The 19673-nt window shown below is 49.0% G+C and overlaps 1 protein-coding gene across 1 annotated transcript; it reads left to right on the top strand.

Moving 5' to 3' along the window:
• Positions 1-720: 720 nt before the first annotated feature.
• Positions 721-19479, top strand: Pik3ip1 (phosphoinositide-3-kinase interacting protein 1). The gene is made up of 6 exons (XM_045133172.1): positions 721-979; positions 2148-2267; positions 2381-2500; positions 4453-4677; positions 4785-4863; positions 17831-19479. Exons 1-6 carry the CDS (start codon positions 910-912, stop codon positions 18033-18035), a joined length of 819 nt encoding a protein of 272 aa, XP_044989107.1. The 5' UTR covers positions 721-909; the 3' UTR covers positions 18036-19479.
• Positions 19480-19673: the final 194 nt, after the last annotated feature.

The following is a 19673-nucleotide window of genomic DNA, read 5'->3' as shown; positions in this document are numbered from 1 at the left end:
TTTCTTTTTCCTTTTTTGTTTTGAGGTAGGATCTTGCTCTAGCCCAGATTAACCTGGGATTAAACTATGTAGTCTCAGGCACAATGATCCTACCTCTGCCTCCCAGGTGCTGGGTTTAAAGGCGGCTTCCCTCTTTCTTTTTCAAGGGTGAGTGTAATGAGTGATTCTTCCACCCAGATACTCTTATTTGTGCTGTCCATGTGTTTTAAATTCTGAATTTTTTTTTTTTTCAATTAGCAGCCTTTCCCTAACTGTTCTGTGCCTTAGTGTTCGTTCACGATGCCTCTGGATAGGGCTGGAGGGGACCCAGGTTCAATTCCCCATGACCCACGTTAGCCAGATGCACAAGGGGGCATACACGTCTGGAGTTCGTTTGCAGTGGCTGGAGGCTCTGGCGTGCCCATTCTCTCTCTCTCCCTCTTTCTCTGTCAAATAAATAAATAAAAATTAAAATTTAAAAAAAAAAAGAGTTCTTCTTTCTGCACTCACACAAGTGCAAACAGAAGGGAATGATCAGCCCCAGGGATGTAGGTGTCAAACTGAATCCGCTGCCAAAGCACAACCTGAACCTCTCTTCCATTCTTCACTTGGCTGAGTTCCTCTCTTGGCTCAGGATTGGTGATCTTGTGTGGCATAGGAGGCTTAGGACCCAGGGGGCGCCTTTTAGCTGGGAAGAAAAAAAAAAAAAAACAAAAAACAAAAAAAACACCTCGCTGCCGCCGCTGCAGCAAGCTGGCTGGGAAGTTCCCAGTTCTAGAGAGAGGCTGTTTACCAGAAAAGCATAACAAGGGCAGGTCTGACTGCTGCACGGGCTGGGGCTGAGGAGCAAAGCCGCTGCCAAGGAGACCCTAGTTGGACGGCCGGGCACTGGTTGTTTGTTCAATCACCTGCAAGACGGAGGAGGCAAGGATGCTGTTGTCCTGGGTACACATATTCCTTTTCAGCAACATGCTTCTTGCAGAAACCTATGGCTCTGGAGGTAAGATGACCATCTTTCCTTTTTGCAGTAACTTACTGAAACAAAATGGGTAAAGTCCCTTATTTCCCATACGTTGGTAGGTTGATTGGAAACGGGAATTTTGGCTTTTTTTTTTTTTTATTATTATTATCCTGTGAAGCTTTTCTTCTCTCCTTTCTTTGGCATTAAGAACAAAGGCAAGTAGCTACTTTCTTTTTCCCTTTCCTTGCACATGAGTGACTGGTTAAGAGCTCTGGCATTCATCACCTCTACTTCTTAAGTCCTGGCCTTTTTTTTTTTTTGGTTTTCTGAGATAGGGTCTCTCACTCTGGTCCAGGCTGACCTGGAATGAACTATGTAGTCTCAGGGTGGCTTCGAACTCACGGTGATCATCCTACCTCTGCCTCCCGAGTGCTGGGATTAAAGGGATGTGTCACCACGCCTGGCTCAAGTCCTGGCCTTTTAAAGCCCTTTGGCGTGGTAAGACAAAAAGACGCACCTACCCCAGTGTCCTCCCGTGGCTCTCCTTCCAAGGGGTGGCATGGGGGCTGAGAGTCACATCCAGGAGAGACACCAGGCAGATTCCCTCCCTTGGAAGAGACTCTGTTGAAAAATCTTTTGCCTCAGTGAGTGAAATCAAGGCTTTTGTAGAATCCTCTTGGGAGGCGGTGGGTGGTGTCGCCTTGTGAAGCTGGCAGGTGGCCATATCCGTGAAGGAACATCAGTTTATATAATGTGGACATTTCAACACAGGGATGGACTTTCAGATCTGGCTGCCCAGACCTCAAAAACAAAAAACAAACAAACAAAAACTCTGACCATTTTTCACAAATGGGACCTTAAAAAACTAGGCCTCTTCTTCCTTCAAAGTGTTCACAAGTTCAAGAGTGACAAACCTCTTGCACTTTTTGTTTTTGGTAGCATTTTTCTAACACGCAAAAACAAAAACAGAAACAAAAGCTGAGTGTTGACTGTGGGCCAGGCACCAACCGCTAAGGGCTTGAACATGCGTCTCTCTTCTGTCAGTGCAAGGGTACGCGAGGTTTTAGGAGGTGGTGCAGCAGCAGCAGCAGCAGCAGCAGGGTCAGGGTCCCCCACCCTTGGCAAGCCCGCAGGGGGGCACGGGCAGAGTGGACCTGCTCCCCTGGCCGCCATGTCAGTGTGCCCAGGACGTTCTTCTTGCACACAGGTTGCTTCTGGGACAACGGCCACCTGTACCGGCAGGACCAGCCCTCGCCTGCGCCGGGGCTCCGCTGTCTCAACTGGCTGGAGGCGCAGGGCGGCCTGGACTCGGCGGAAGGGGAGTCCAGTGAGTGTCCACCGGCCCCAGGGAACGGACGGGCGGGTGGCCGCGGTTCGATCCCCGTCCCATGACGCCTCGTCTTCTCCCTCCCTCCCTCCCTCCCTCTCTCTCTCTCTCAGACATCAGTAACCACAACTACTGCCGGAACCCCGACCACGACCCACGCGGGCCCTGGTGCTACGTCCGAAGCGAGGCAGGCACCCCCGAAAAGAGATCTTGCGAGCATGTGCGCTGCGCAGGTAACACTCAGCCCCGCGATAGTCCCCCGCGCCCAGCCAGCGCCCTCCTTGGGGCTGCTTAAACCCCCGCCGCGCACGTGCGGGCGCAACGACGCCGGCCACGCCCACTCCCCGCCTCCGCGCTTTCCGATTGGTCAGTGCTGTCTCCAGGCCGCGGGCCTTGAAAGCCCATTGGCCGTCGACGGATTTCTGAGTGAGCTCATCCTCCGCGAGCGGCTTGTAAACAACCGTGGGAGGCGCGCGCGCACGCGCACACGCACGCTCCTTCCGCAGGGCGTCCCCGAAGGGTGGGTCCCTTGGAGCGCAGCCACCGGCCTTTACGTGGTGTGCAAGGGAGCGTCGCTGCGGGGCTGGGCACGCTGCTGACAGCAACCGCACCCCGGGGGAAGAAGCCGTTTGAGGAACGCGAGCCCCACGGGAAATTCGGTGACTTTTACCAAAGGCAAGCCGGTGGTTTGCAGATTTGAATACAGGGTCTTTTCCCCCCCCCCCTCTTCCTATATTTTATTTGAGAAAAAAGAGAATGGGCACGCCAGGGCCTCCAGCCACTGCAAACAAAGTCCAGATGCATGTGCCACCTTGTGCATCTGGCTTTATGTAGATACTGGGGAATCGAACCCTGGTTCTTAGGCTCTGCAGACAAGCACCTTAACCACTGAACCATCTCTCCAAGCTCCAAGTTTATTTTACTTTTATTTATTTTTTTATTTTTATTTATTTATTTTTTTTTTGTTTTTCGAGGTAGGGTCTCACTCTGGTCCAGGCTGACCTGGAATTCACTATGTAGTCTCAGGGTGGCCTCGAACCCACGCGATCCTCCTACCTCTGCCTCCCGAGTGCTGGGATTAAAGGCATGCATCACCACGCCCGGCTCTACTTTTATTTTTTTGAGGTAGGGTCTCACTCTTCCCCAGGCTGTCTTGGAATTTACTATGTTGTCTCAGAGTCGCCTTGGCTTCTGGGTGATCCTCCTACCTCTGCCTCCTGAGTGCTGGGATTAAAGGCGTGCGCCATCACGCCTGGTCCCAGGTTTGTTTGTTTTTTTTTTTGAAAGTTCTGAGTTCGAGACCACCCTGAAACTACATAGTGAATTCCAGGTCAGCCTGGGCTAGAGTGAGACCCTACCTCAAAAAAACAAAACAAAACAAACAAAAACCAGGCTATTGGGCTGGAGAAATGGCTTAGCCCTTAAGGCACTTGCCTGCAAAGCCTGACAACCTGGGTTTGATTCCCCAATACCCACATAAAGCCACATGCACAAGGTGGCATACATGTGGTGTACATTTGCAGTGGCTACGAGGTCCTGGTGTGCCCATTCTCTTTCTCTCTGCCTCTCTGTCCCTCTCAGTAAATAAAATATTTTTTCTTTCTTTTTCTTTTTTTTTTTTAAAGCAGGCTATTGCCCCAGAGGCAGCAACATAGTTCTCTAGGATTAAATACGATCATTAAAGTAAATAACTGAGCTGGTGGGCTGCCTGCCTTTATCCCAGCACTCAGAGGCAAGAGGTAGGAGGATGGCCATTAGTTCAAGGCCACCCTGAGACTACATAGTAAATTCCAAGTCAGTCTGGTACAGAGCAAGACCCTACCTAGAAAAACGAAAAATAGCAACAATAAAAAGTAAATAACTGACCAGAGGGATTGACCCAAATGGCTCACTATGAATTGCCCGGAGGAGTCATGGATAGTCTCCTGACAGGAAGGTGGGACACACTCTGGAGAAGATAGGTCTTGGAAGATGGTGAGGACTTGGAGATAAAAAATGGGAGGCAGTTCTTGCAGCCTTCTGCTTACATTTCCGTCCTGATCTTGGCCCTAGTGTAGGCTTTGATTTCAGTATGGGGGAACATTCAAGGGTGGATCCCTTCCCACTCCTCCCCAACACCCAGGATGAGGTTCACCTGTCATGCAGGTTGGTATCTGATAAGAGCTGTTTTTCATCTCATATTCAGAGACCACTTCCCAAGCACCACCAGCTTCCACAACAGAGCCGGAGGAGACGTCCAAGGTGACAGATGATGGTGATGATGATGATGATGATGATGACGCAGTACAACTGTTCCCTCCTGCCAACGCCCTCCCTGCCCGGAGCGAGGCAGCAGCTGTGCAGCCGGTGATTGGGATCAGTCAGCATGTGAGGATGAACTCCAAGGAGAAGAAGGACCTTGGGATTCTGGGTATGGCTGCCTCGCCACTGCCCGTGTTGGCACTCATCAAGAGAGGTTGTTTGCCGATTGCCTGGGATGTGGCTGGCTAACGGGATCTTCTGTCCTGTTCTTGGCAGGCTACGTGGTGGGCGTGACCATGATGGTGATCATTATTGCCATTGGAGTTGGCATCATCTTGGGCTACACCTATAAGAGGTGAGTCGTCATTTCTCTTCTGGGCTCTCTCGGGAGGAGAAATGAGGAAGGGGTACAGATCAAACTTTGTGGCTTTCTTTTTTTTAAACATTTTATTTACTTGAGAGAGAGGGAGAGATAGAGATAGATAGAGATACAAAAATAGGCAGGTAGAGAAAGAGAGAGAGAATGAGAATGAATGAGCGTACCAGAGCCTTCATCCATTGCAAACGAACTCCAAATGCATGAGTCCCCTTGTGAATCTGGCTTACGTGGGTCCTGGGGAATCGAACTTGGGTCCTGTGGCTTTGTAGGTAGCTCAGCTTTCTTAACTAGAAGGAAGTTTTTTTGTTTGTTTGAGTTACGGCCTCACTCTAGCTCAGTCTGAACTGGAATTCCCTATATAGTCTCAGGATGGCCTTGATATCACAGCGATCCTCTTACCTCTGCCTCCCAAGTGCTGGGACTGAAGGCATGCACCACCATACCTGGCTAGAATTCATTTTTTTAAATATTGTACGTATTTATTTGCAAGGCAGAGGGGAATGGGTACATCAGGGCCTCCAGTCTCTACAAAGAAAAACAAATTCCAGACACAAGCACCACCTCGTGCATTTGGCTTTCCATGGGTACTGGGGAATTGAACCTGGGTCATTAGTCTTTGCAGGCAAATGCCTTAACCACTGAGCAATCTCTCCATCCCTTTTAAAAAAATTATTTATGTGCATGAGATAGGTGAGTGTGTAGGTGTTCTAGGACCTCCTGCTGCTGCAGACAAGCACCAGATTCGTTTTTTTTTTTTTTTGTTTTTGTTGGCTTGTTTTGTTTTTACAAGGTGGGGTCTCACGCTGGTCCAGGCTGACTTGGAATTAACTATGTAGTCTCAGGGTGGCCTCAGACTCATGGCGATCCTCCTACCTCTGCCTCCCAAATGCTGGGATCAAAGGCGTGTGCCCCCACGCCTGCAAGCACCAGATTCATTCTTGGGCAGCTTGGGAATTGTGCCAGGGCTAGCAGGATTGATTTTGGGGTATCTTTAACCTCTGAGCATCTTCCTAGCCCCTTCTGTTGAGTTTTAAAATTCGGCAGGAGCCGCGTGTGGGGGCGCACGCCTTTAATCCCAGCTCTTGGGAGGCAGAGGTAGGAGGATCATTGTAAATTCAAGGCCACCCTGAGACTCCATAGTGAATTCCAGGTCAGCCTGGGTTAGAGTGAGACCGTACCTCGAAAAAAAAAAAAAAAATTCAGCAGGAGACAAAAAAAAAAAAAAAAAAAAATTAAATAGCTAGAAAAGGGGCCTAAGGGATACTAAGACAGGAGGACGGCCACACAGTGAGTTCCAGCAGCCTGAGCTGCAGAGTGTGTCAACAAACAAATCAAAACAAAAATTCTGCTTCTAGCCAGACATGGTGGCACATGTCTTTAATCCCAGCGCTTGGGAGGCAGTGGTAGGAGGATCGCTGTGAGTTCAAGGCCACCCTGAGACTACAGAGTGAATTTCAGGTCAGCCTTTGAAAAACCAAAACCAAACAATACTTCCTGGGCTGGAGAGATGGCTTAGCGGTTAAGGCGCGTGCCTGAGAAGCCTAAGGACCCAGGTTTGATTCTCCAGGTCCCATGTAAGCCAGATGCACATGTTGGCACATGCATCTGGAGTTTGTTTACAGTGCTAGAGACCCTGGCGTGCCCATTCTGTCTCTCTCTCTGTCCCCCACCCCCTCTGTCTCTCATAAATAAATAAAATTTAAAAAAAAAAACACTTCCTCTCTCTCTCTTTCTCTCTGCTTCTTTCTCTCTTGCTCTTTCAAGTAAATAAAAATAAAGTAAGTAAAGGGCTGGAGAGATGACTTAGTGGTTAAGGCGTTTACCTGCAAAGCCAAAGACCTCAGTTCAATTCCCCTGGACCCACGTAAGCCAGATGCACAAGGTGGTGCATGCGTCTGGAGTTGGTTTGCAGTGGCTGGGGGCCCTGGTGTGCCCATTCTGTTCCTCCCTTCCTCCCTCCCTCCCTCTCTCAAATAAATAAAAAGAAAATTAAAAAGACAAAACAAACAAAAATTTAGCTACTGAAAAGGGTTCCTAGCCACTGGTTTTGCAATCGAGGCTTACATTTCCTTAGCCATTTATAGGCATTCCTATGTAGGCAGTGGAATCCCTTCAAGGTCAGGAAGAACCAAAGCGAGTTCAGAAGAAAGGCTGTTAGTTGCCTCTGAACACAGGAAAGGTTAAGAGATGACTTGGGAAGCAAGGCCATTCCCTGCGGTTGGATAGGACACAGATGAATGCTTATTTTGATATGTCTCCTGAGATGCTAAGTGGGAAAGCCTCCTGATTCTAAGAGTCAAAATCATTTTTACAGCTGAATCTGGACAGTTCTTTTCTGTTCTTGGATAAAATCCAGGGTTTTGATTTCCAGCCCTGAGAGTCAGCTATATTTCTCTGTCCTGAGAAGTCTTTCTGTAAGGGCCGTGATACAGTAGGCGCCATTGTCCGGTGGTGAGAGCCATGTCTGAGCCGACAGCCCTGGCGGGTGAGCCAGCTTTATATAAACCTAGAGAGTCATTAGAGGTGGTCAGCCTCGTCCCTCAATGGAGCGAGGGGAAGTTGGAGTAACAGACACAGCTACAGTGGTTTCCCCTATGCTGGCTGCTGCTTCAGACATGCTGCATGCATGCCTCTCAGCCTCAGTCACTCTTTTGTAATTGTTTTTTTTTTTTGATGCAAGCCCAACAGACTGGCCTTTTTTAAAAAATATTTTATTATTTATTTATTTGAGAGAGAGGCACACAGAGAATGGGCATGCCAGGGCCTCTAGCCACTGCATGCAAACGAACTGCAGATGCGTGCGCCCCCTTGTGCACATGCGCAACCTTGAGCACTTGTGTCGTGATGTGCACCTGGTTTACGTGGGACCTGGAGAGGTGAACGTGGGTTTTTAGGCTTCACAGACAACTGCCTTAACTGCTAAGCCATCTTTCCAGCTCTTTTATAATTAAAAATATATGTATTATTATTTATTTATGAGAGAGAGAGGGGCAGATAGAGTGAATGGGCACACCAGGGCCTGTAGCCACTACAAACAAATTCCAGATGCATGCGTCACCATGTGCACCTGGCTTATGTGGGTTCTAGGGAACTGAACCTGGGTCCTTAGGCTTCTCAGGCAAGTATCTAAAGCATTAAGCCATCTCTCCAGGCTGTAATTTAAATATATATCTATATTGTTTTTATGTATTTGCTTGAGAGAGAGAACAAGAGAGGGAAGAGACTGAGAATGAATGGGTGAGTGCTCCAGGGCTTCTTACTGCTGGAAATGAACTCCAGATGTATGTACCACTTTGTGTATCGGGCTTTGCATGGTGTTGCAGTCAGGTTCGCATTGCTGGTAGAAATCACCCAACCAAGAGCAGCTTCTGGGAAAAAGAGCTTTATTTTGACTTTCAGGCTCGAGGGGAAGCTCCACGATGGCAGGGGAAAACGATGGCATGAGCAGAGGGTGGACATCACCCCCTGGCCAACAGAAGGTGGACAATAGCAACAGGAGAGTGTGCCAAACACTGGCCTGGGGAAACTGGCTATGATAACCATAGGCCTGCCCCCAACAATACATCACCTCCAGGAGGCTTTAATTTCCAATTGCCATCAGCTGGGGACCTAGCAACCACAACACCTAAGTTTATGGGGGACACCTGAATCAAACCACCACACATGGGTACTGGGGAATTGAACTCAGGCTGGCAGGCTTTTCAAGTAAGCATCTTTAACCATGCACAGTTTCTCCAGCCCCTTTAAAATATATATATTTGGTTTGCAGCCTCCCTTAAATTTTTACTTATTATTTATTAGCAATTAGAGAGAGAATTGCCAGGTGTGGTGGCTCATGCCTTTAATCCCAGCACTTGAGAGGTAGAGGTAGGAAGATCGTTGTGAGTTTGAGGCCACCCTGAGACTACATAGTGAATTCCACAGTCAGTCTGGACAAGAGTGAAATCCTACCTCAAGAACCAAAACAACAACAAAAACAAAAACAGAGAGAGAAATGGCCACACCGGGTTCTCCTGCCAATGCTAATGAACTTCAGATATTTGTACTGCTCTGTGAATGTGGATTTATGTAGGCACTGGAGAACTGAACCCTATCCTTAAAACTTTGCAAGCAAGTGCCCGTAATTGTTGAGCCATTTCTCCAACCCTGTTTTTTTTTTTGTTTTTCTTTTTTTTTTTTTGAGGCAGGTTCTCACTGCCCTTGAACTCATAGTGAACCCCCTATTTGACCCTCTGGAGTACTGGGATTAAAATCATGGGCGAACATGTCCAGTTTAAAAAAGAAAATGATGTCTCTGCTTGCATGCCATGGCAAGCATGTGGAGGTCAGAGACACCTGCAGGAGTCTGGGCTCTTACCTTTCTGAGCTAGACTCTGCTGCTGCGGCAGTGGTGAGCTTCACATTGCCTTTGGCTTCTTATGTGGAGTTAAACAGGCTTTGCAAGCAAGGGCCTTTAGCCACTAAGCCATCTCCCCCTTTTTGAATTTTTTAAAATGTGTTTTATTTATTTGAGAGAGAGAAAAAGAGGCAGAGAGAGAGAGAGGGAGGGAGGTAGAGGGAAGAGAATGGGTGCACCAGGGCCTCCAGTCACTGCAAACGAACTCCAGATGCATGCATCCTCTTGTGCATCTGGCTTATGTGGGTCCTGGAGAATTGAACCGGGATCCTTTGGCTTTGCAGCCAAATGCCTTAACTCCTAAGCCATCTCTTTTGAAGTAGGATCTCACTTTTAGTTCAGGCTGACCCTGAAGTTCATTCTATAGTCTCTGGGTGGCTTTGAATTCATGGTGATCCTCCTAACTCTGCTTTCCAAGTGTTGAGATTAAAGCCATGCGCCCCCATGCCTGCCTGAAAATTTTAAAAATTTATTTATTTATTTATTTTCCGAGGTAAAGTCTCACTCTAACCCAGGCTGATCTGGAACTCACTATGTAGTCTCTGGGTGGCCTCAAACTCATGGCAATCCTCCTGCCTCTGCCTCCTGGGTTCTGGGATTAAAGGTGTGAGCCACCATGCCCAACTTTTTTTTTTTTGTAAATTTTATATTTATTTATTTGACAGAGAGGGCGAATGGGTGTGCCAGGGCCTCCAGCCACTGCAAATGAACTCCAGACATGTGCGCCCCCCCCCCCCGTACATCTGGCTTACGTGGGTCCTGGGGAATCAAACCTGGGTCCTTTGCTTTGCAGGCAAATGCCTTAACTGCTAAGCCATCCCTCCAGCCCCAGCTTTTTTTTTTTTAGACTTAAAAAAAAAATACCATTTTATTTATTTATTTGGGGGGTGGGCAGGCAGAGAGAGAGAGAGTGAGTGAGAGCGAGAGAACGGGTGTGCCTCCAGCCCTTGCGAGCAAACTCCAGATGCATACATTCTCTTGTGCATCTGGTTTACATGGGTCCTGGAGACTCAAACTGGGTCATTAGGCTTTTCAGACGAGTGCCTTAACTGCTGAGCCGTCCCCCCAGCCCAGTAGCTATTTTCTGTAGGACATGGATCCTTGCCTACTGCTCTCCTGGCCTGTTCCTTCTCTGATTCTGGGTGCAGCAGGAAGCAGAGAGGCACGGGAAGGAAGCGTGAGCCTGAAGGAGCGTGGTGAGTCCACGAGGGAGGCTGTGGCCCCCGGTAGGGGTGGTCACTTGGCAGGCCCTGGGACACCTGCTTGTTCGTCTCAGAGGGTTTGAGGAAGTAGTGAAGTGACCTGACTCTTTATCATTCTCAGGCCCAAACCGTGGCAACTGACGTTAGCCCTTGAAGTATTTCCTCCCTCCTCAGACACTGCACAGCATTTGGCAGTCCTCCAGTCTTGCGACGGGCCTTCCAGGTGTTTGCATGAACTAAATGTTCACAATTCCCAGCTCAGCTGGTGCCCAGTGCAAAAGCCAGATCTTGGTCTTCTGTGTTCACTCTTCTAGGTTGGCATGGGACTGCCTAGTAGGCTCCCTGGCATAGAACCTACTTTCCTGGAACTCAGGAGAGGCACTAAATCACCAGGCTCCTTGTTACTAACCACTAGACCACCCCTTTGCTTAGCGAGAACAGCCTGTACAACAGGAAACTGCATGTGGGCAAGAGACAAGCGCTGAGTTCCCATCACCCCACAGTTAGAGAACAATACCGTGTCTGGGCAAGAGCTGTGAGTCGAATGTTGTTGTAGGTAGCCTCTGAACCTAGGTAGGTAGCCTGTAATTAAATAGGACTACATGCCTCACTCAAGTTTATTGTTAAGCATTATGTGTAGACAGTGGAATAGCAATCAGATAATCACAAAAGCAGGCAACTTTTATTTAATGTGCTTTTTGTTTTTTGTTTTTTGAGGTAGGGTCTCACTCTGGCTCAGGCTGACCCGAAATTCACTCTGTAGTCTCAGGCTGGTCTTCTACTCATGGAGATCCTCCTACCTCTGCCTCCTGAGTGCTGGGATTAAAGGTGTGCACCACCACACTCAGCTTCATGTTTTCTTTTCTTTCCTTCTTTTTGTTTTTTCGAGGTAGGGTCTCACTGTAGCCCAGGCTGACCTGGAAATCACTATGTAGTCTCAGGGTGGCTTCATATCCACTCCAGTCCTCCTAGCTCTGCCTCCCGAGTGCTGGGATTAAAGGCATGGACTACCATGCCCAGCTTCATGTTTTCTTGATAAGTAAGGCCCTGCTGTATACTTTTCTGTTCCCTAAGGCTCCTGACTATCCTTGAAGGACTGTTATACTATTTGGAGACATGGAGTCTCACTTTGTAACCCAGGCTTGCCTGGAACTTAATATGTAGCCCAAGTTGGCCTTGACCTTGAACTCATGATCTTCAAGCCTTAGCTACCTGAGTGCTGAGATTACATGTGTGAGGTGTGAGCCACGAGTAGTTTGACAGAAAGGTATGTCGAAAGACTGTCAGTATCTCCAAAAAGTTTGTCAGTGTCTGATAGGTTTGAAAATTTGAATTGCAAAGGGCACTAGGAAAAATAGAAAGTTTTCAAAGGATGGCTGAGCTTAGAAGTCCAAAGAGAGGGATGAGGAGATGGCTCAGTGGTTAAAGGCATTGTATTTCTTTTTTAAAAAAATTATTTATTGGAGCCTGGCATGGTAGTACACACCTTTAATCCCAGCACTTGGGAGGCAGAGGTAGGAGAATTGCTGTGAGTTTGAGGCTACCCTGAGGCTGCATAGTGATTCCAGGTCAGTCTGGGCTAGATTGAGACCGTACCTCAAAAAACAAACAAACAAACAAATATATATTTATTTATTTGGGAGCTGGACATGGTGACACATGCTTTTAATCCCAGCACTTGGGAAGCAGAGGTAGGAGGACCACTGTGAATTCAAGTGTACCCAGAGACTACATAGAGAATTCCAGGTCACCTTGAGCTAGAGTGGGACCCTACCTCAAAAAAAAAAAAAATTATTGGACTGGAGAGATGGCTTAGCAGTTAAAGCGCCTGCAAAGCCTAAGGACCCATGTTTGACTCCCCAGATCCCACGTAAGCCAGATGCACAAAGTGGCACATGTCTGGAGTTCGAGTGCAGCGCCTAGAGGCCCTGGTGCACCAACTTTCTCTCTCTCATTAAAAAAATTATTTACTTGCTCCAGACACAAAATGGCCTGGATACCTATGACCTCACAGTGCCTGCCTGACACTACCTACACAAGACCATCATAATAGGAGGAAAAGATGATGACATCAAAATAAAAGAGACTGATTGAGAGGGGGAGGGGATATGATGGAGAGTGAAGTTTTAAAGGGGAAAGTCGGGGGAGAGAGGGCATTACCATGGGATATTGTTTACAATCATGGAAGTTGTTAATAAAAAAAAAAATGAACGAAACCTCCAAAAAATTATTTACTTACTTTTTTGGTTTTTTGAGGTAGGGTCATGCTGTGCCCCAGGCTGACCTGGGATTCACTCTGTAGTCTCAAAGTGGCCTTGAACTCATGGTAAACCACCTGCTTCTGCCTTCTGAGTGCTGAGATTAAAGGTGTATGCCACCACTCTTGGTTTTAAGTTTTTTAATAATTTGTTTTGATTTATTTATTTGAAAAAGGGAGAGAGAGGGAGAGAGAATGAAAAACAAAGAGAAAGAGAATGGGCATGCCAGGGCCTCCAGCCACTGCAAACCAATTCCAGACGCATGTGTCCCCTTGTGCATCTGGCTTATGTGGGTCCTGGGGAATTGAACCAAGGTCCTTTGGCTTTGCAGGCAAACACCTTAACTGCTAAGCCATCTCTCCAGTCCTAAGAATTTTTTTTTGTTAGAGAGAGAGAGACCTAGAAAGAAAATGGGAATGGGTGCGCCAGGGCCTCTTTGTGAGGCTTGCTTTACATGTGAACTGGGGAATCAAACCTGGGTGAGCAGACCGTACAAGCAGTTGCCTTAAACTGCTGAGCCATCTCCCCAACCCTGAAGGAACTCTTGTTTTTTTCAAGACAAGTTCTCACTCTAGTCCAGGGTGACTTGGAACTCACGCTGCAGTCCAGGCTGGCCTCACATTCACAGTGATCCTTCTATCTCAGCCTTCCAAGTGCTGGGACTAAAGGTGTGTGCCACCACGCCCACCTGGCTTTTCCTGTAAATCTTGAACTCTGCCAAAGGCCATGAGGCTTGGTTTACGGAGGGGGAGGGAGATTTCCCTGCTGGGAGCAGTGGCCAGGCACATGGCTTCCTCTTGGGGGTGGAGGTGGACTCAGCCCAGATGGGTCTTTGTCCTGTTAGTGTGGACCACGAGGTTCAGCTGGCCGGTCTGTTCCAAGTTGTTCCCCGAGGAGCTCAAATGCAGTGTTTTAGCCGGCTCTGTCAGGAGCTCTTATTTTCTGATTAAAAAGGGGAGGGAAAAACAGTAAGTCAGGGCTGTCCCACCCCTGGGAGAGAAGCTGAGTCAGTGAATAAGCCTTTTGTTTTTGATTGGCTGCCAGACAACAGCCAGGCTGTTCCCCCTACCTCACCTCCAAGGCAGTGAGAGGAGGCTGGTTGGACCGATGGTCAGTGCCGCAGGCCTGCACCTTAGCAACTCGGTGTCCAGGACCCAGGCAGCTCGCAGCAGACGTGGGGGGCGAGGTGTGCTTCCAGGTTCTTACAGACCAAACCCAGACTAAGTCGGCTTTACCCTTGGTCGCTCTTCCAGCCCTGCTGGAAGAATCGATTCTTCCCCGCCGCCCCCCCCCCCCCCAGCACTTGTGTGTGAGGAAGCCGGGCCAGCAGGCTACAGCCACATGCTTAACAAAGGAGGGAACTGAGGGAAGCAGGGCTGTGGAATTGGACTCCAAAGCTGCTTCATACAACATGGGGAGCATATCCCCTTACACGGGTGGAAATTACGACAGTGCTTATATGTAAAGGGTGTGGCATGTTAGGTGCATCTCATCCTGGTCATAGGTTGTAGGTTGTTTCCTGGTACCTTGCTTGTTTGGTAGGTTTTCTGGATGGTGGTGTGAATTCTTAGCTTTCCTGCTTTCTCCTTTTTTTTTTTTTTTTTTTTTTTTTGAGGTAGGGTCTCACTCTGGTCCAGGCTGACCTGGAATTAACTATGTAGTCTCAGGGTGGCCTCGAACTCATGGCGATCCTCCTACCTCTGCACCCTGAGTGCTGGGATTAAAGGCGTGAGCCACCGTGCCTGGCTGAATTTGGCTTTTTGTTTCATTTTGGAGATTGGCGTTTCCTTCTGTGTGGCAGCAGCCTGTAATGGTGTCCAGTGACTCAGGATGTTGCTAGGGTGATACCTGTTCTGGGTGGCCCTTCCTCTCTCCATGAATAGTGCCCCTTCCTTTCCCCTTTCAGTGCTCTGAGATTTTTTCTGCTGTGGGAGTTGGTGATGTCCAGTACAGAAGCTAACAAGAAGCTTGGGCTTGCATGCTTAGGAACTTGATCACCTCCAGCCATCCAGGGTGACTCAAGAGGATGAGCTCACGCATCTCCTGTGGCCTTATAGTGGGAATGCGGGAACTGGGGTGCGTCTCATGAGGGGACTGTTACAGAATATCCAGGGTCCTACAGATAATTATCTCTATCTCCTTAGTCTACAAAGGATTAATGGTCAGTGTGGTTGTTTGATTCAGGTGACCCCATAAACTTAGGTGTTCTGAATGCTAGGTTCCCAGCTGATGGAGATTTAGGAATTAATGCCTCCTGGAGGGAGTGTATGTTGGGGGTGGTTTTATGGGTGTTATAGCTGGTGTCCTCTTGCTAGTGTTTGGCATACTCTCCTGTTGCCATTGTCCACCTCATGCTGGTCAGAGAGTGATGTCCACCCTCTGCTTAGGCCATCATTTCCCCTGCCATCATGGAGCTTCCCCTTGAGTCTCTAAGCCAAAATAAATCCTTTTCCCCCAAAAGCTGCTCTTTCTTGGTTGGGTGATTTCTGCCAGCAATGCGAACCTGACTGCCACACTCAGGGAGGAGGAGCTGCCATAGTTACATATGTATATATAGCACTTGCCTTGGCTGGTTAATGGGAGAGGAGAGCAAATTAAGATAGCATTACTTGGTGAGCCAAGTCACATGCAGAGCAAGTGATCATGATCACCTGTATGTTTTCGCAGTAGTTGAACTGTTTTCAAAGTGACTTCATGCTGGGCATGATGGTGCATGTCTTTAATCCCAGCACTCGGGAGGCAGAGGTAGGAGGATCGCCGTGAGTTCGAGGCCACCCTGAGACTGGTGAATTCCAGGTCAGCCTGATCTAGAGTGAGACCCTACCTCGAAAAACAAAACAAAACAAAAAAACCAAAGTGGTTTGATTTCACATTCGTTATCTTGTTTGAGACAACGAAGAAACCGAGGCTCAGAGGCCCCCCTGCTTTTCCAAGTGTCACCTAGCTAGGCTGAGTTGGTGCTAGGAAGAACTGGACATTTAGACAGTGGAGGCACCTGAGCAAACCCTTGCTCCTCCAACCCTCTCCGGAAGCTTGTGTCATTACCTTTAGCGTTGTGATGGATGTGTAATCTACCGCATCACCGTCATGTCCCTGGACACGCAAAGCAAACCCATGTTGTTTTAGCAAATCAGCCACCACCATGCACGCCAGGGCTCCTTCCGAAAGTGTTTCTCCGATAGCTGAGCCCAAGTTGTTGGCTTCCAAGGATCCTGCCCTGTCTGTTGGGCATTCCTCAAGCCCTTCGGTTGGCACTGTGGGGGATGTGGTGGCTGAGTCCAGTGAGTCACACTACAGTGCAGTCAGAAGTCAGGAGTTCGAATCTCTGCCCCACTATTAGATTCTCAATGGGTTAGACCTTCTCAGAGCAGCAGCTGGTGCCTGACAGTCTTGGGTTTGAACCTACCATATCTTTGGAGCATCCCTTAACCACTCTAGACCCTTTCTTTTTTCTTTTTTTTTTTTTCTTTTTGAAGTAGGGTCACACTCTGGCCCAGGCTGACCTGGAATTCACTAGGTAGTCTCAGGCTGGCCTCAGACTCACAGCGATCCTCTGACCTCTGCCTCCCGAGTGCTGGGATTAAAGGAGTGGGCCACCATGACTGGCCAGGCCATTTCTTTATAAACTCAGTAAGCCCGAGGTCTTGCAGTTCACTTGAACGTAAGGTGGGTGGTGTGAGTCCTGCACATGGCAAAGGAGAAGAGCACCATGGCCTGAGCTCGGTCACCGAGCATCACTGGAATTCAAAGGCTCTGGCGGGTTCTGGGGGTCATTTCATTGTTTCCCCTGAACACTTGTTCAGCCTTGAGTCCTTTTTGCTTTCTGAATGGTTTGGAGATGATCCACTTCCAGCTTGGACTCCAACCCACTAAAAAATGGAAAGGTGGGGGGCTGGAGAGATGGTTTAGTGGTTAAGGCACTTACCTGCAAAGCCAAAAGAACCAGGTTTGATTCCCCAGTACCCACATAAAGCCAGATGCACAAGGTGGCGCATGTGTCTGGAGTTTATTTGCAGTGGCTGAAGATTCTGGTGTGCCCATTCTCTCTCTCCATCTCTCTTTCTCTCAAAAAAAGAAAAAACAAAAGGAAAGGCAGACATAGTGGCACATGCCTTTAAGCCCAACACTCGAGAGGCAGAGGTAGGAGAATTGCTGTGAGTTCGAGACTACCCTGAGACTACATAGTGACTTCCTTGTCAGCCTGGGCTAGAGTGAGACCCTACCTCAAGAAACCAAAATAAACAAACAAATAAAAGAGTAGGGACTGAGGCCATCTTGGATGGTAAAACACAGAGGAGCCCAGGGAGCTCCCCGGCTGTCCCTGGTCCAGCTCCAGAGGCGCAGGCCATGTTTGGAAGCTCTTGTTAGCCGCCACATCACTACCGTGGAGCTGCGACAGCCTCCATCTACAGGGAAAATCTGCTTCAAGGGATGGGAAAGGACATCGGCAGGGCCCTTCCCCCTCCTGGCCCGGAGCAAAATGCGGTATAGGGGTGACCACAACACAAAGTTGTAGGAGGGTGGGTTTCTACCCCCTGGAGGGGCTCTAAGACTCAAAGGCTGCTTCGTAGTAGAGTGGACAAGCCCATCTTATAGACAATTCAGTGGATTTGGGCCAAATCTGGTTTAGTTATCCGGGTCTTGCACTCCTGGGCTGAACAAACAAAACTATTACGGCTTATGTCGCATTCTGCGTTCTGTCTGCTGAGCCCCGTGGTTGCTGTCATCCATGGGAAAGCACAGAGAAGAGTTGCAGGAGTGTCTTAATGAGTTTAAGGCAGCCTGGTAGAATGGACACTTGATGTGTTGGGCCTGGGTTAGCCAATGACTCACAGGTCAGGGCAAGACCCTGCCCCTGGGTTTCAAGGATGCTTTTTTTTTTTGAGATAGGGTCTCTCTCTAGCCCAGGTGGACCTGGAATTCACTCTAGAGTCTCAGGGTGGCCTCAAACTCATGGCGATCCTCCTACCTTTGCCTCCCAAGTGCTGGGATTAAAGGCATGTGCCATCGCGCTGGGCTAAGGACGCTGTCTTAATGGAGCCCTGCCGCGCTGGAGATGCAGCCTGAATGTTTTCTTCTCCTGCCAGGGCAAAGGACTTCAGGGAGCAGCGCGAGCAGAAGGCGTGTGAGAGGGAGATGCAGCGGATCACCTTGCCCTTGTCTGCCTTCACCAACCCCACCTGTGAGATTGTGGATGAGAAGACTGTCACTGTGCACAGCAACCAGACTCCCGTGGACCTGCAGGAGGGCAGCACCCTCCTCGTGGGCCAAGCTGGCACCCCTGGGGCCTGAGCCTGTTCGGTGGGCAGGAGCCCATGCAGACACTGCGCAGGACAGCCCACCCTCCTACAGCTGGGAGGGGCTACATTTTGTGTTGTGGTTAACCCTACACCCTGATTTTGTTTTCCATGACAGAAGCAGGTAGTGCTGCCAGTGAGGGCCAGGAGGTGGGGGTAGAATGTTCTTTTTCATTCCTTGGAGAAGGATTTTTGCCTGTAGATGGAGACTGGCACAGCTCCCACAGTGGTGATGCTGCGGCTAGTAAGGGCTTCCAGACATTGCCTGCACCCCTGGAACCGGACCAGGGACAATGGGGAGCTTCCTGGGCTCCTTCCTCTATGTTACCCTCCAAGACGGCTTCAGTTCCCACCTTTCCACTGGGTCATATAATTAAGGTCAAGCAGGTCAAGAGGCAGTACTGAAAACAAAAAGTATCTGGGATGGAAGTCCCTATGGACTCCTGAGACCCGGAAACGAGTTTGTACAAAAAGCCAGAACTTGGGGCTGAGGATGGGATCTAGACCAGGGGCTGCTGGGTGCGCTCCAGCTTGCTGGCAGTGATGTGCCTTGAAAACCTTGGGCCGGGCCAGGCCTGGGCCCAGGACTCTTCATTTCGTAAGGAAAGGAAGAGAAGAATTGCACTAAACATTCCATTTAGGAAGTCAAGGAAGAATCCGCTTCTGCCTTAGGTCACAGGACAGATGCAGACCTGGGTGTCCTAGACTTGTCTCTATCTTCTGGGGTGGATGCACCAGTAACAGAGCAGCAGGCTAGCCCACAGGAATTACATACTGCGGGGTGTGGTGAGCTGCTTCTGAGAAGTAAACCTGGGAACTGGGTGTACAGGCAGGGCAGTAGAGGCTTCCCCCTGCAGGGTATGGTGGTGTGCAGGTAGCCCTGTGGCCACTGGGTTCTGGCACCTTCTGTGGAGCTAGCTAGAGTCACAACCTGTAACTTGTGAAGCAGTCATGAAACTATTATTGGAAAACTCCTTAAGATTCAAGTCTTTCAGGGATGAGCCCAGAGGGAAAATGACTTGCCCAAGGTCAGAGAGCAAACTTCTGAATGGCCAGGAGAAATGTTCCTGAGGGCAGGGGACAGCGTTTCTGTTTCTCTGCCATGCTGTGCTCTCGGGTCTGGGCGTCTCCACACCTCCATGTCTCTTGGAGGCCATGGCAGTGCTCCCAGCCAGAGCTCTTCATGGAGAGGGGAGGAGTGGGGCCCAGTCCCCACAGAAGGTGGCTCCCTGGAACTATTTGTTACGGGCACCCAGACCTCAGGGGCCCCGTGGTGTTAGTGACTAGTGATGCCGGAGAAGAGAACATTACTGGTTTCTACTTTTCTACAAAAGCATTTCTCTGTAGACACATTTTATATACCTCATTCTGACACCTGTGTATAAAGTCAGGGAAAATGCCACATTTGACTTATAAACAAAACAATTTCATGTTGCCAAGTTCTTGTGGGGTCCTGCTTGTAGGGGGTTTCCCTACTACCTTGAAATGTTTTGGGTTATCTTAACACCTGTGCAATGAGCTCTGGACCTTTCTTCATTAACCTTGACCCAGTAACTGGCAGCAGTTGGGTGGTTGCGAACTGTGAGCCTGTTTTCACCAGGAACCGTATTTTTTTTTTTTTTTTCAAAGGCAG

Source organism: Jaculus jaculus, chromosome 13, assembly GCF_020740685.1.
Source record: "Jaculus jaculus isolate mJacJac1 chromosome 13, mJacJac1.mat.Y.cur, whole genome shotgun sequence".
In the NCBI taxonomy this organism is placed as follows: Eukaryota; Metazoa; Chordata; class Mammalia; order Rodentia; family Dipodidae; genus Jaculus; species Jaculus jaculus.
This window is presented reverse-complemented; position numbering and strand designations above follow the sequence as displayed.

What these genes read in the sequence shown, in the direction of transcription:
- Pik3ip1 (XM_045133172.1), top strand. Translation starts at nt 910, where the DNA reads ATGCTGTTGTCCTGGGTACACATATTCCTTTTCAGCAACATGCTTCTT. An exon ending in CTCGGCGGAAGGGGAGTCCA is followed by an intron (nt 2,268 to 2,380) that starts GTGAGTGTCCAC and finishes TCTCTCTCTCAG; the next exon opens with ACATCAGTAACCACAACTAC. An exon ending in TTGGGCTACACCTATAAGAG is followed by an intron (nt 4,864 to 17,830) that starts GTGAGTCGTCAT and finishes TTCTCCTGCCAG; the next exon opens with GGCAAAGGACTTCAGGGAGC.